Source organism: Lemur catta, chromosome 1, assembly GCF_020740605.2.
Source record: "Lemur catta isolate mLemCat1 chromosome 1, mLemCat1.pri, whole genome shotgun sequence".
In the NCBI taxonomy this organism is placed as follows: Eukaryota; Metazoa; Chordata; class Mammalia; order Primates; family Lemuridae; genus Lemur; species Lemur catta.
The window spans coordinates 128,427,765-128,444,328 of NC_059128.1; the positions used below are offsets into that span (position 1 = coordinate 128,427,765).

Consider the following 16,564-nt stretch of genomic DNA (forward strand, 5'->3'; position numbering starts at 1 on the left):
TAAAAGCAATCATGATGAAGATATTTACACCATGGAAATTGGAAAATGCTACAAATCTGGGTTTTTCTTTTCTTTTCCCTGGACAGGTACTTGTTAAACATTTACCAACACATCTCTGAATATAAAGGTACATTTCAATGTTGAAGATATAGACAGTGGGATCTCTTGAGAAGTGTGCAGAATAGCTCCTAGACTCTCCTCTGATGGACAGGAGATTGGATAGCTAGCTGGCAGTCTTTGTGCCCTAGGAGTTGAGAGTGGCCCTGGGTCTCTTAATCTCCAGACATCCCCTGTTTCCCCAGAGTTGCTCCTGCACTCATCTCGGGTCAGTTCATTATCCTCACCTGGAATACCTTAATGACTTTCGACCTTGTTTATTTTTCATTATAACTCCTCCTGCTCATTGCTAAAGATTGAGGTCCTTAAAGCATCATTTTGAAATATGAAACGTCATCTTTTCCACTATTTTTCTAATAAAGTCCTAATTATTTAACAAGCTATTCAAGGCCCTTTGTTATTTGTCCTGGACCTACCTTTCACCTTTACCTCTCTCCATTTATGCTTCCATCTATTTAGATCAATTCACTTCCAAAATTGCCTTTCTTTAGAGATAGCAAATATTTCCTTTGTGTATGGCATTTATTTTTTTGAATGATCAAAAAATACAATAAGATATGTTTTAAAAATTTTGCAGTGCGTGCCAACAAAGACAAACTAGGCTCACGCCTGTAATCCTAGCACTCTGGGAGGCCGAGGCAGGAGGATCGCTCGAGGTCAGGAGTTTGAGACCAGCCTGAGCAAGAGCGAGACCCCATCTCTACCAAAAATAGAAAGAAATGATCTGGACAGCTAAAAATATATGTATAGAAAAAAATTAGTTGAGCATGGTGGCACATGCCTGTAGCCCCAGCTACTCGGGAGGCTGAGGCAGTAGGATTGCTTAAGCCCAGGAGTTTGAGGTTGCTGTGAGCTAGGCTGACACCATGGCACTGTAGTCCAGGGAACAGAGCAAGACTCTGTCTCAAAAAAAAAAAAAAAAAAAAAAAAAACCTGAAAGTGTCAACATTATTTTATGCCAAATTCCTTCAAAATATCTGCCTGTACTATGTAGTCACAGAAAATTGTGGGTCCCTTTTCTCCTGACTTGTATATCACTGAGTACCAATTCACAATGTTGTATACTTTGATACAATAAAGGCTTCTCAAGAGTAGGGCATTACCTGGATCAGACGGTGATTGAAATATGTTGAATACATATGGTTCTCTGCTATGTCTCATCTACTCCTTGTGTTTACTGCTTCCATGCTACCTGATCTTTTTAAAATTACTCTTACTGTGTCAAGAACACCTAACATGACATCTCTGAGTCTTTGCCCATGCTGTGTTCCTCTTCTGGAATGCCTTCTTCATGTGATCACTTATAATTACACCTATGTCTTAAGATCCCACTTAACTCACTCCTCCCATGAAGCTTTCTCTCGTCACCTTAGCGAGAAGCAGTCTCTCTTTTTAACTCATTTCTTATTTTTTAACCTTCTTAAAACTCTTCTCACATGCTGCCTGTAGTAGAGTTAACTGTTGAATGCTTTATATCCATGATTATATTGCTTGTTATGGGCCTAGATTATGTCAATGTAGTATCAATATGTCATTTATAACTAATATTTAATGACTGCTACTAGATGCTATTCACAGTGCTAACTGCTTCATATATATTATCTGACTTAATCTCCAAACACCACATTAAGGGAAAAAATTATTATTGGGTATTGTTATACCTGTTTACCAGTGAGAAGACTGAAGCTCAAGAAAGTGGAGTAACTTGTCAAGGTTACATATTTCAGACAGTGTTAAAGCCAGAATCTGAACTCATACCCATGAGATCAAGATCTTTGTTTAATTGAATGCTGTGTTCTCAACATCTGGAACAGTGCTCTGGCACATGGAAGACTCAGTATGTATTTGTTAAATAAATGAAATAATTGCATTTCCAAAAGCACAATCTCTTGAAATCATATAATCAATATATATTCTACCATCATCATTATCATCTTTAAAAATGAAGACAGTGTTAAAAAGTAAGGAAATGCTTATAAAAGCATGGGCAATGTCAAAAGAACACTGGAACCAATTACAAGGAGTTCCCAATTGCCAAATATGGGACAATTTCAGCAACAAAAATACATACTGTAACAGGTTATAACCCATAAAGTAAAATAAACATTGAGTCCTTATCAATATAAATAAATGGGGGACAAGAGGTATCTTTTCCTTACATTGGAATTGCAATAAATAAATGTCCAAGGAATGATAGACATAGGAAATCACAATTAGGCAGAAATAATTATCGCAGGTGAGACTCATTAATAGATCTAATATTGACAAATATATGATAAGAAACAGGATATTTGTTATTGATATCTCTCCAGAGACATTTATTATTACAAAGGGAAAAACAGTCACTTCATAGTGGGGAAACATGACTGGTATCACCTCAAGCAAGTGATGAAAATGCAAAAAGACAACAGACATCATGTACCTCCTGATATGATGCACTGGGAAGGGCACAGCATCACTTGTGTGGTATTCTTACCAAAGATATATAACCTCAATCTGATTATGAATGAACATCTGACAAACTTAAGTTCAGAGACATTCTTCAAAATGTCTGGCCAGTACTCTTCAAAAGTATCAAGTTACGACAGTAAAGAAAGACTAACAGGATGTCACAGATTGGAGGAGAATAAGGAAATAGGATAACTAAATGCAACACAGGATCTTGGATTGGATCCTGGACTAGAAAGAAGAACAATAGGGAGACAAACGGTGAAATTCTATAGGATTTCTAATAGACCTATTAGTGACCATTGTACTATGGTTATATAAAATGTTAACATTAGGGGAAGTTGGATGAAGGATTTATGAGTTGCTACTATTTTTTGCAACTTTTCTGAGAGTCTAAAATTATTTTCATGAAAATGTTAAGAACAAAGTAGATCTGGAATGTTCCCAGCACAAAGTAATGAAAAATGTTTGAGATGATGCCTGTTCCAATTATGCAGATTTATCACTGCGCATTGTATGCTTGTATCAAAATAGCACATGTAGCCCATAAATATGTACAACTATTATATATCCATAAAAATTAAAACAAATTTTTAAAAGTCTTTTCTAATTTTACCATCTTTTTTTTTTTCTCTCTAAGAACCTTAATAATCTCCCTAACATTACAGAGTAATCTAGGAAGGCAGTAAATCTAGCTCTGGGATTATAGGATCAAAGAAGTTTAGAGTTTAAAGGACTCTGGGAAAAGGAGTCCATATACTGCACACTTTGAGGTGAGGAAAGCAAGACCTAGAGAGGCTGAGTTACTAAAATCACATTTGGGAGAACTGGTTCCAGAACCCCAGTCCTTTCACTCTTCATTTTTACTTGCAATTCACAACGCTGCTTGATTCAAGTCCAAGAACTGTTTCAGTGGAATTAATTCAATTTAATCTAAATTCATAAGATATTTTTACAAAGATATAATATTCAAATTTCTAATGTGCTTATAATGAAATTATGAAAATCTTGCTGCATAAGAATGTAATGTTTTGCTTTTCCTACAAACTTGAGTAGCAGTTTGAGTTGGAAAAATAAACTAAGATTTGAACTTAGTTCAACTAAACTTCAAATCAATAATTTTAAGGAGCTCAAAGTTTAATTAAAATGCATTATTCCCTTTAGGTAAAGCCACCCCTTTATTTTTTCTCATGTGTAGGTTCTCTCTTGCTCACTTGTTTCCTTATATCCCCCTCCCCCCGACACAGAGCACTCGTTGAGACAGAGGAGTGCTGGTCATTTTATTTCATTGAGTGTAATTGTCTGAAATGGCTTCATGATATAATCATATATTAGGGGCCTGAAGGAGACAATGATAGTCTTGGCATTTTGCCCATGTTTTCCTCCAGTTTTTATTGCCTGTAAGATTTCTGCTTCTCGACAAAATCTGCACTTCCCCTCTTCCACTCTCCAATGTCTGGGCTATGCATTTAGCAGATGGTGTTGTTATACACTCATGTTTAACCAGATTAGACTAGATCATTGAATTTTAAGATTCCTGACTGTCACAGCTGTTTCTTCTCTGAAATGCTTTCACTCAATTAATGTATACAAGACACTCCTGTGGTCAATCCCAGTTTTCCAGAGAGCACCAACATAGAAACCTGAACACATCTACATTTTGAACAGGAAAATGAATTCTGGTGCTAGAAATGAAAATAGTTATGACTCCTACTTGTGTATTTGTGCCAGTGACAATATTTATTGTAAAAATCTAAAAAAATACTGGGTGGTTAAGCTACATGTAGGAAAATTATTGCACACATTATTTCCGTAACCAAATCTCTATATTTCTATAACTAAAGCCCCACATCTGTACATTATAACAGCAGTCCCCAACCTTTTTGACACCAGGGACCAATTTCATAGAAGACAATTTTTCCACAGATGGGGGGCGTGCAGTTGAGGGTGGGCAGGCCACGGATAGGTACTGGTCCATGGCCCGGGGATTGGGGACTGCAGGTCTATGCAATGGCTGGAATGCTTTGGACTCTTAATTATCAGTAGAAATAACGGCTATTGTTACAAAAATGTTAACAATATAACTGACCCCATGCCTGTTCTTTTCTAGCATTCTTCCTTCCAAAGACAAGAAAACTGAGTGGTCCTGCTCACATATGGAACTTCTGTAACTTGCAAAACAGATCATGTGACAATGAGTACATGTAAATCAATCCACCTTTTTACATGTTCGTGCTTTGGGTTATTCCAGGTACTGTGTGAACTTATTTTGAGTCAGTTTGGAAGATGAAACAGCTATAATGCACAATAAGTATGTATAAAACATGATAATCACATTGCCCTACTCTTTCTCTGTGTGAAAGGCAAGAAGATTGCATTAAGAACATGAGGTCCCCAACCTTTGCGGCACCAGGGACCAGTTTCATGGAAGACAATGTTTCCATGGACGGGGGATGGGGGGTGTCGTGAGAGGTTTTGTGGTGTAGAACTCAGGTGGTCACGAGTGGCCCATTTCCTAACAGGCCACAGACCGGTAATGGGCCATGGCCCAGGGGCTGAGGACCAGGAGCTTGCTGCTATTCACTTATGGGGCAGTGTGTGTGCCCTGCCATTAATGTGAGTAGTTTTCACAATAGGCTGCCCAGAGACGGGCGTGCAGTCAGCAGTGAAGACCAGGGGAAGCCAACACTGCTATGCTTATAGGTGCTAAGCATTTTTGCTCCTGAAATGAGGGAAAAGTCTTCATCTTAAGAATGGGAAAACCAACCCAGTGTCACCTCACCAGAAACCATCACTGTTGGTACGCACAGTTGTTCAGGTGCATTCAGTTCCATAACAACTCCGGGCAGTTTGACTTGTTTCAACTCGGAATTTCAAATGTTTGTCTTTGCATTTGTTTTCTCATGAGTTCTTTGGGTGACCGGGTAGATAAGGTGACCAGGTTTGGGATTTTGTTTCTATTTACGATGGAGGAATAGGGTCATTGAGAGCCCACGTGCCCATGTGTGAATTTTAAAAGGTGCCCTGCCCTTTCCAGAGTGGAGGGAACCCCCTGATATATGAATTTGCTCCTTGGCTGGGCACACTATGTACATGATTTGCAGCAGCCCGACCCTGGAATTAGCCAAGGTTCTGGAAGTAATCAGGGGAATTGGAGGTGCCAGTATATGGAGCTATAGAGCCTGTACATTTTCTTCTTGTATTGTGTTTAATTAAGACCAAATGATTACACAATTTCTAAAGGCCAACATTTTCTTCATAAAACATTTCTAAAATTCCCAAGCATAATCTTCAGTAACCATGTTTGAATTTTTTCAAGTCTTATTATTACTCTATTTCAAAAAACACTTGCGTTTTAAAGACTTAATTAAATGTTTCATAGATTTGCAGATCCCTACAGCCTATGGATTCTCTGAAAAAAGCCAAGGAAACAGCCAAGAAATAAAATGATCTGTCAATCCTGTGTGAAGGCACCAGCCCTGAGCTTCATTTCTTGAACACATAATTCAGTGGATTTGAGGAAAAGACGTCAAGCCAGCGAAGAGGGTTCACAGCACCATGGATACATCACCAACGACAAAACCTTACTGAATCCGAATCACTCCCTAGGCTGGTGCCACGCAAAGCTACCCCGAGCGCCCACCTGCTCAGTGCCCAGAGCCCTGGCTGTGCCGTGGGTCCCCATTTCTTGGAGTGCCACCCCCCCATCACCCTGCATTGCCCCTGGATAGGCACAGGTATCTCAGACTCACAGTGTTCAAAAATGCTCATTTTCCCCAAAGTTCTGCTCTTCTTCTTTATTTCCTGTTTCAATGAATGACACCACCATTTAGCTAATCACTGAAGCCAGGAAACTGGAAGTCATTTAAAATCTTTCTTCTCCTTCACCCCCTACATACAACAGTCACCAAATCCTTTTGATCCCACTCCCAGAAAGCTCCTGTGTCCATACCTCCCTACCTCTTCACTGCCACTACCACATACAGGTCACTGTCAACTCCAGCTGAATGACACCAATAGGGCTTCCTACCCATCCATGCTCTGCATCAGAGCCAGGGTGTCGCTTCTGAAGTGCCCCTCATCATAAAGTCCAAACCACAAATTGCTTCTCCACCTGACTCCCAGCTCACCTCTCCAGCCTCCTATTCTGTTTATGTGCTGGTGATTCTGAATGTCTCTCAGCTGTCCTCGGTGTGTATTCTCACTAGCTTTTGCTTTCACACCCGCTGTTGCCTCTGTGGCCTCTGCTCCACCGCTATCTGCTCCTCAGTCTTCACATGAGGCTAACTCAGAGGTTTCCTACAGACAGGGACAGGTGTCCTCCCCATGGGCTCCCATGGCAAGCTCAACAGGTAAGTAGCACGCACGCTAAGTTTCAAAACCGCTGCAGTAAAGCTCGTCACTCTACAACTCACTGCAGAGTGTGATATGAGAACCAGCAGCAATGGCTGCACCTGGGAGCTTGTTGGAGATGAGGAATCTCGCCTCACCCACTTGACCTGCTGAACCAGGATCTGTATTTTATAAAAATGCAGGTGATCTGTGTGCACCTTTAGCAGGCAAAACACTGATCTAGAGAGGCCCGGTTCCTAACATGGTTACACATTGAAACCACCCAGGTCACTTAAAACGCGTCACCATAGCCCAAGTTCCATCCCCAGAGATTCTGATTTAATTGGTCTGGAGGGTGATCTGAGCACATGGATTTTTTAAAGTTTCCCAGATAATTTTATTGTGTAGCCAAGGTTGAGAACCACTTATACCAGATGACCAGGTACATCCTAGAAGAGGAAGTCAATTTTTTGAATGGATTGTGAAACTCAGAAAGCACAATAATCTAAAAGGCAAAGTAATGTTGATTGAAAAGAGTAGGACCCCAGAGGGAAAGAAAGTTGTTTTTCTTTTTCAGTTCCAAAAAGGACTGGTTTGGAAAATCACAAGAGAAACCATGGAGGATGAGAACATACAGTTTATAAAATGAAATATAGCATTTAGAAAGCACACCACTCAACTTTAGGGAAATGGCTTTCACTACTTCTCAGGCAAAGCATCAGAAGATTGCAACCCAATTAAGTGCTGGAGCAACAGGATACCTGGGTGGAAAATTGGCAATAGCTAAAGGAAATCGAGGTGGATAAACCTAAGGGAAATCTCAGAAACCTGAAGACCCCAACTTGTGAGTATCTGAGTCCCAACAGTGGCACAGAAGCACTTGGTAAGAAAGTGGACTACAAGAGGCCAAAATAAAATGAGGAGGCTCCAGGCAGGACACAGAGAACTTTTAGAGATGACATCTTGCTCTATTCCTCAGGCTGGAATGCAGTGGTGCAGTCATAGCTCACTGCAGCCTTAAACTCCTGAGCTCAAGCGATCCCCCTGCCTCAGCCTCCTGAGTAGTGGAGACTACAGGTGCACGCCACCATGCCTGTCTAATTTTTCTTTTTTTTTTTCTTTAGAGACGGAGTCTTGCTATGTTGCCCAGGCTGTTCTCAAATTCCTGGTCTCAATTGATCTTCCTGCCTCAGCCTCCCGAGTTGCTGGGATTACAGGTGCCCAGCTTAACAGGGAGCTTTTGAACAGAGGTCACTGTGCAGACTACAGAGTTAGCTACAGAAGTTTGAGCAACACCTCAAAGACCACAAGGGACAGCCCTGCCCTCCAGCCAGAGACCAATAATAGCAGATGATGCACTTGAGCCAGATATCCCTTCCCACTCCCTGGCCAACAGGTACACCCCTTTCTACTCCATTCCTTGGGAGAGTGGCCGCAGAGGGAGGAGGAAGAGAGTCTTGAATATGAATGTTTACCCAAATAAGACTAAGTGTGAAGCTAGAAGTGCCTGCAAGATTGAGGTTTTCTGCCATGCTAGAAATGGAGGCTTCAGAGCTAAGTGAAATTCATTTGTAGAAAAAATGAGAAAAGTTCCATGTCTGATTCCTGAATTATGCCTGCAGATTTCAAATCCATTATACTAGTAATCTGCCTATCAGGGAGTTTTCTTCTCCATAGGTCCCTGGGGTTTTGGTGTCAAGACAGAAAGGCTTCTTTGAGTGGCATTCTTTTTGGAAGAAGAGAATCGGGAAAATGTTATAGAATTATGAATCACAGCACATCTGTAGTCCTATGTGACAGGCAAAATTGGGGCCAGAACCCAGGTCTACTAAGATGCACAGATAAAATCAGAAAGCCTCGACTCTCTTGATGGATGAGAATTCAACCAAGCACCATTGATGGGCCATAGTAAAGGACATTTAGTTCAGCGACAGATGAATGTACTGCATTGACACCACTGATTACTATAAATTGGACTAGCCTCAGCAGATGAATTTATTGATTAGCATATGGCTTCAAATGAACTTTTTCTGATTGTTAAGAAGGGATGAAAAAGACATAATTAAGTGGTGATCAATACTAACATTGCATGAACTTTAGCTTCTCTTCCCTGTCCTGCTATTTTTTTTTTTTTTTCTCACTGAAGGGAATATTCCTTGTTACTCTCCTTCCTGGCTCTCATTTGGGACATGTTTAGCCCTCACAGGAAGTTGATGGACTGGCTATTTGATGGATACATCCTTTATTTCCTTTGCCTTGTGGAAGGCATAGTCTTTCTGTCTTTCAAGTTCCCTGGTCTTAGGAGTGGGAAAAGGAAGCTTATGACAAGCATAATGAATAGCAATAACTTTCTAATTAACTGTTTATCTAAAATGCAACCGAGGAGTTGAATTTCATTAATCACTGTGACATATTTTGGGTAGGCCACACATAAGGGACTAGATTTTTGAATTATTTTACATGTATTATGTAATGAGAACCCCCCCCCCGAAAAAAACTAACCATCATTGATGACTATAATATGAACTAAGAAAATAAATTTAACTAAACACTTTTGAAATTGACACAGGTAGAAAGCATTAGTACACAATATAATACCAAATCTGCTTTGAGTCCACAATTATGTCTGTGTTAGTGTCATGAAAGGTTTCTGGCAAATTTAAAAGAATATGTTGTGGTATCCTTTATGCCTAACCCCAGAGGAGAAGAGAAAGCCAAAGATTGAAATTAATGATGTATATTTAGGCAGTCAGCTTATTGGACTGCTACCCCAAACCAGAAAAAAAGCTCCACATATGGAAAATGCCCAGTTAGAGGAGGGGCTGGTGGAAGGAGACAAGGTTTTCACAAGCAGCTGAAGCTGTCATTTAACTATTAATGATTTCCAAGTACTTATTGAAACCATCTTAAAATAACCAACATAAAAGTGAAAATCAAATCAAATCATAAAACCAAGAAGTCTAATGTTCTCTGCTTAAAAACTCTGATTACTGAAATAATCCTTTAAGACAAATCCATATTTTCATTTAGCATGCACAAAACATAAATCATCTATCTGTGTTTTATGACTTTCCATGAGCCTTCAATATTAATTAGGAAATCAAGAATAGTTTATGATTTCTATCACGAACCAGTTCTTTTTTCCTCTACTTTAAAATATCCAATCTATCATTGGAAACTCACAAAATATAGCTGGAAAATATGCTTAAAAAACATGACCTTCCTAACAAACGATGAGGTTCATACATTAATTAATATTAATAGTAACTACGAGCTCAAAAGGGAATTACAGGGTTAAAATAAATTGCTCTGGAAAGGTATCTGATGCAAGCTGTTTTTGTCAATGGAGGCCAAATGACTCAGGAGTTTCAAACGAAAACTTGGGTTGGGAAGTTTTATGTCCAATGCAGCTTTTTAAGCCATCTTGCCTTCTGTCATTGTCTCTTCACAGGAAAGGGAGTGTTTGTTTTGTCTTCCTTCAAATTCTTGTGAAAGTCACTCCGGAATCATACACAAAAGCCCTGTTCCATCTTTAAGCTTGGCTTTCATTGGTAAGAGAGAACTGCCTATGTGTGCTGCGTTTTCCACACAATGAACCCTTTCCAGGAAGTGGACTGTCATGTGTGGAAAAAAAGAAAACCTTACCTGGGTAATCATTCTTGTCTATGTCTGAATCTCCTCTTAAAGTAAAGCCAAATCCAGAAGGGAGAGCCTGGGAGGCCCACACTCCTTGCAGAATTTGGGAAGGCTGGGTGTTTAGGCCATCTTTGTTCCCATTGTAAATGAACACTTTGCCTCTTTGATCCTTGCCTGCAAAGGGCACACCGATGGCAATGTCTACAAACGGAGACATGGAAACATATTTGTTTAAAATGAAGAATGTTTTAGAATAAAGTACAATCAAAGAGCAATATTGCTAAGTCCAAAAAGCTTATTACTTTTTCCATGAAAATTCTGTGGCACTGCAACAATAGTAAATTATTTGTTGCCTTTTATCCATCCAAGAAGTATTTATCCAGTGCCTATTATGCGCCAGATGCAGTGGGTACAACAATGAATCAGACCCTCAAAGCTCCTGCTTTTAGAAATCTTATATTGTAGTACAGGTAATAGTTTGAATAGAGAAATAATCAAGAAAATATCAAAAGTGATAAATGCTATGTAGAGAATCTTAAAAATATTTATATGATGGAGAACGATCAAGTTGTTGTTTTAGAAACTGAAATCTAAGGACAGGAAGGAACCAACCACGTGAAAATCAGAGGGAAGAGTACTTCAAGCAGAAGCAACTGCTGTGCAAAGACCCAAAGGTGGCCTGTTGAGAAGTGGCCAGAGAGGATGCTCTGCATGGGAACTCAGTGAGTGACTGAGATAGCAAGAACAGATCACGGGGCTGGGTGAACCAGGTGAGGCACCTTTGCAGGGTACTTAGGAGAGACTTGTTTCAAAAAAAAAAAGAAAAAACCGCATTCACAAAAATTGTCACTTTTTGGTTACCTAGTCCCATGAAGTGGGCAAGACCTATTCTCTAGTTGATATCGGGAAACCTAGAGAGAGCCATGTGACCTGGCTCCCACTTAAATACGCCATTACCTTCCACACATTCTGTGTGTCAGATTGGTCTTGAAAAATAAACATAAGTACTTAGCTGTACTTGAAGAGGAGTTCTGATAACACAATTACCATACAGTCCCCCGCAGTAGACTACAGTGTGTGTTCTCATTTGTCATTCTGTCATTTCTCTCCGTTGCTAGGTAAGTGTGGATAATAATGAATAAATTCTGATTCAGTTTTCATTATGTTAATGAGGGTTATAAATCCACTTTCATTTAACAGGTAAAGTTGTTCAGATTTTTGTGGAAAAACAAAGATACTGTCCTGTTGCAGGTGAAAAGGAACAGTTTCTTCACTTCCTCTAAGTCACTGACTTGGCCTCTGTCCCCTTGTTTAATCCCAGTGAGCTTGGCATTTTTTTTTTAACCACTTTATACTCAAGAATGCCAAGGCTCAGAGAAGCTTAGATTCCCTTTTATGTCATTAAAAATGCTTCTCTTAGCTTTTTAAAATGCCACTAAGGGTTTGAGAGAAAGACAAACAGAAGAAAACATGATTGAAAAGACAACTCCATAGATAATTTACCATCATTTATTTCACTTGGGTGATCGGGACTAGGACAATTTTGGAAAGCAACAGGTCACTTAAAAGGTGAACTTGTCTTTGTTTAATTTCCCTGGAAACATAACCTTTTAACATGTACTTAGGTTTTATGGCACTTTAAAAATTATTAACTGTATATTGCCTAGAAGTGTTTTTTCAGAGGACTCCTAAGTGTGCAATAGCATTTACCAAAGGTACTAATGAATGCTGATCTGATGTGAATTCTCCTGAGGCTACTTTATTAGTATAAATTCTTGTTCCTTCCTTGACTTAAATCAAGAAACCCACTATGCTTCGGTTCTTAACTCAAAGGTCCTGAAAACATATTCTAAATCTTTTATGAATAATATGCATGTTTTTCTGAGGAGAGGATATTTAGAAGGCATTCATAAATTCCCAACTTAGAAAACTACAAGCCTAAGCTAAGAGTTTAACACTACTTTTTTGCAAACATTGAAATTGCCTTTAAGCTGAAGTTTGCAGACCAACAAAAACTCAGCATAACCTACACATAACCCATATAAGTTAATCAGAAAGCAGATACTTGCCAATATATCAACATGTATTTGTCTTGAGTCTCTTGATAGAAAAGATTCTCTAGTTCTTTTTAAGTCACCAAATCCAAACATCAATTTTAAAAATAATTGCTGCCACTGTTGAGAGCGGTTATAGGACAGCCCAAGTCAAATATGAGAAAATTTCCATATATTATATTAGTCAAGACATATAAACTTAAGTTTGCCTCGAAATTTTCCATAGTTCATTGAAAATCAGTAATAATAACTGTACCCACACATGCCATGGTAAATATTGCTTTAAAATATCTCTCATTTTCTTTATGCAACAGTAACATGAAATTATGACACGTAAATGACTTCTCCACATTAGTTTAAATTACCATTGTATCCATCTTGGTTCAGGTCCCCTAAGTGCACCACAGCACTACCGAATCTCCCGAAAGTCTCGGTGCCCGTGAGTACCTGTGGGTCTCTGAAGAAGAGAGAGCTCACTTGCAAATACAGGTAGACTTGCCCTACTTCCCGAGGGTTGCTCTCGAATTCGCGTTCCATAAAGAGAGGTGCTCCAACCAGTATGTCATCCATTCTGTAGGGAACAAACATGGCAATCAGCATACTGGCCGACAGAGTCATTTTGGTGGCTTTGTAATCAATTCGATTAGTACATTTCCATTGGTGTTTTTCCTTTTCTGGGGGTCATTTTATAATCATCATACATCTTTCATTGCTTTGTTATGTTTATAGCATAGAATACTGTAAGAAAATAAGAGTTGTTAAATTATCACTGTGAACTTTTTAGCTTTGTTAAAAATGACTGTTTTAAGAAAACCACAGATATTTCACCCTTTTCAGCTTTTTAGTGGACTTCCAGAAACTGTAATTACACAAAGAAAACATAGCAAGAAAGGCCTAAATAGGTTTTTCTATAAGTAGATTAGAGTTTGTCTACAATGTATATGACTATGCATTTAAATGATGCAGTTGTCTTGCAGTAATAGTGTTTAAAATAAATCTGTCCTTCCCTTTCCTTTTGTTACCTTGATTTAAATAAAAACAGAGGCCAGAGAGGTGTATAAGGTGGCTAGAAAGTTAGAAAACAAATTTTCATCCCAAATGAAAATTTATAATCTACATTGAATATGTAGATTATGGCAGAAAAAAATAGATAATTCTTAAGGGTAAAAAAAATTCAAGAAATAGACACCTAAGCAAATTATTTAGACATAAAGACATAATCAACAGCTGAATAAAAACCAAAAGTGGTTAAAGGTGTTTCCTTCACAGAGCCAGATGGGCAGGAATAGGAATGAAGGAGGAAACTGCACCATGAGCCTTCTAAGGTATTTGATTTTTTGAAAACATATGTATGTATGATTTTTGCTTTAAAATTTTTAAGAAAAGTCACACCAACCAAACTACATAATTTGACCTATACTAATGACATCTACTAAAGTTTGTCTGCAGACACCATCTTGGCAGATGCAATCATTTGAACGGTGACCTGAGGCAGGAACACAAGTTTGTATGTGGCTTTTATGTCTATGTAGATTGAGTAATTCACTGAAGTCTGCCAAGTAAACTAATTACTAAAATATTATTATCATTAATATGATTTAGTCATGTGTATCATTAGTATATATTAATAATATATCAATGCGTATTAACAATATACTCATGCAACATATAAAATTAATAATTTATATTATAAAACAATGTATAATAAAACCAATGTATGTTATCAATATATTAATACATAATATATTAAAATATAAAAAATGAATAAAATATATTGATAATATAGTATGTAATATATAAAATCTAATAAGCCAATTACATATATAAATATCATAAATATATTAATAATATTAATAGATTCTACATCATGAGTCTCATATATATCTTGAATATCATTAATATCAAAATGCAGTGATGAGGTGGGAACAGTTACTGAGAGCAAGAAACTTTCTTTAAGATCTGAGTGGTCTGCAAGACACTAGACATTGCTTTGTCCCACCCTCTGCTAACTTTTCGCCTTTCCTGTGGTGTTTATCTACTGTCTGTTTCTCAGCCTGAGTCAACATACATTCTGTGTGTCTACCATGTTTAAGGTGTTGTGATTAGTGATTTAAACCAATTATGTTCCTAATTATTGTACAAGTGACATTAAATTGCTACTTATTATAAACAAGGAAGATTGGGAAATATATGAGAGATCCAGATTAATGCTAGAGATCCCAGACGGGGGGAGGCTTGGTACTTGGAGGGAATCAAGGAAGGCTCCATGGAGCAGGTGGCATTGGACCTGGGTGGGACTCTGACAGGTGGATCTAGAAGTAGGCTTTCCAGGGGGTTGTATTGTGAGCCAAGGCAAGTGTTCCTGGATGGAACAGTGAGTGGTCCAGATGTGTTTGGTACCAGAGGGATTCCAACAAATCTAACTGGAAAACCAAAATGTAAAAAGAATTCCTAAAACCCAACAATATGAAGTCATATATAGCAATAGCATATATCATTATTATATATGATATACTACTCTATATTATTATATATAATCTATAATTATATAATATACAGTAAGAACAATAAGAAAAGTACTAAAAAACTGGACAAAAGATCCACATAGACACCTCATCAAAAAAGATACAGATGGCAAACAAGCATATGAAAAGATGCTCAATATGTCATTAAGAATTTCAAATTAAAACCTCATTATACACTAAAAATCTCTTAGAATGGCTAAAATCCAAGATGCTGACAGCAGTAAATGTTGGCTAGGATATAGAGCAAGAGGAACTCTCATTCATTGCTGGTGGAAATGCAAAATGATGCAGCCACATGGAAGACAGTCTAGCAGTTTCTTACAAAGCTAAACATAGGCTTACCATCTGATCCCACAATTGTGCTCCTTGGCAGCTACCCAATGGTGTTGAAAACCTACAGCCATACAAAAGCCTGCACACAAACGTTTATAGCATAGTTGCCAAAACTTGGAAACAACCAAGAAACTCTTCAATAGGTGAGTAGATAAGCAAACTGTATAATATTCATACAATGGAATATTATTTAGCAATTGGAAGAAATGAGCTATCAAGCTCCAAGACATGGAGGAACCTTAAATGCATATTGCTAAGTGAAAGATGCCAATCTGAAAAGGCTACATACTGTATTATTCCAATTATATAACATCCAGGAAAATGTAAAACTATAGAGACAGTGAAAAGATCCAGGGTCTGATAGGATTGAAGGGGGAGGAGAAAGGGATGAAGAGGTAGAGCACAGGGGACTTTAGGGTAGAGAAACTATTCTGTATGATGCTACAATGTGAATTATGCATTTGGCAAAGCCCTTAAAACTATACTGCACAAAGAATGAACCCTAATATAAACTGTGCACTTTTTCTTAATAATGTATCAATATGGGTTCATCAATTATAGCAAATGGACCACACCATTGCAAGATGCTCATAGGGCAAACTGAAGGCAGAGGGGAGAGGAAGTACGTGGAAACTCTGCACTTCCTGCTCAATTTTTCTGTAAACCTAAAACTGCTCTAAGAAATAAAGTCTATTAATAATAAAAGATATCTGGAAAAGTAAGTTGACTCCAGATAACATGGGAAAAACGAGAGTTTTGGTGTCATACTCATCTAGATTTAAAATTTCTTCTAGTAATTAGGTGTGTCATATTGAAGAAGTTACATTACCTCTTTAAAATGTGAATAGTATAGAAAGAGGTTGCTTCATTGGATACATCACTTGAGATTTCTCTTTCTCTCTCTCTGTCATGTTACACAGTAGCATTTAATAAATGGTAGGTTTTTACCAAGGCACTGTGCTAGGTTTTTACCAAGGCACTGTGCTAGTTGTTGAAAGGGATACACAATATTTTTACATGTTATAACAATGCAAACAGAAAGAGTACCTGCTAAAAAAGCAAAACACACTTGCCTTCCCCTCTCCTATCCAGTAGAAAACAGAAACAAGAAGAGTAGCC

General features: G+C 38.1%; 1 protein-coding gene across 1 annotated transcript in view; it reads right to left on the reverse strand.

Annotated features, from left to right (window-relative positions):
- Positions 1-16,564, reverse strand: part of ITGA8 (integrin subunit alpha 8) — a 155,240-nt gene that overhangs the window by 83,345 nt on the left and 55,331 nt on the right. Inside the window, exons 12-13 of the mRNA XM_045534060.1 lie at positions 12,953-13,158; positions 10,543-10,734 (exon numbers count right to left, since the gene is read on the reverse strand). Coding sequence (XP_045390016.1) covers positions 10,543-10,734; positions 12,953-13,158 — 398 coding nt within the window. The remainder of the gene's footprint in view (positions 1-10,542; positions 10,735-12,952; positions 13,159-16,564) is intronic.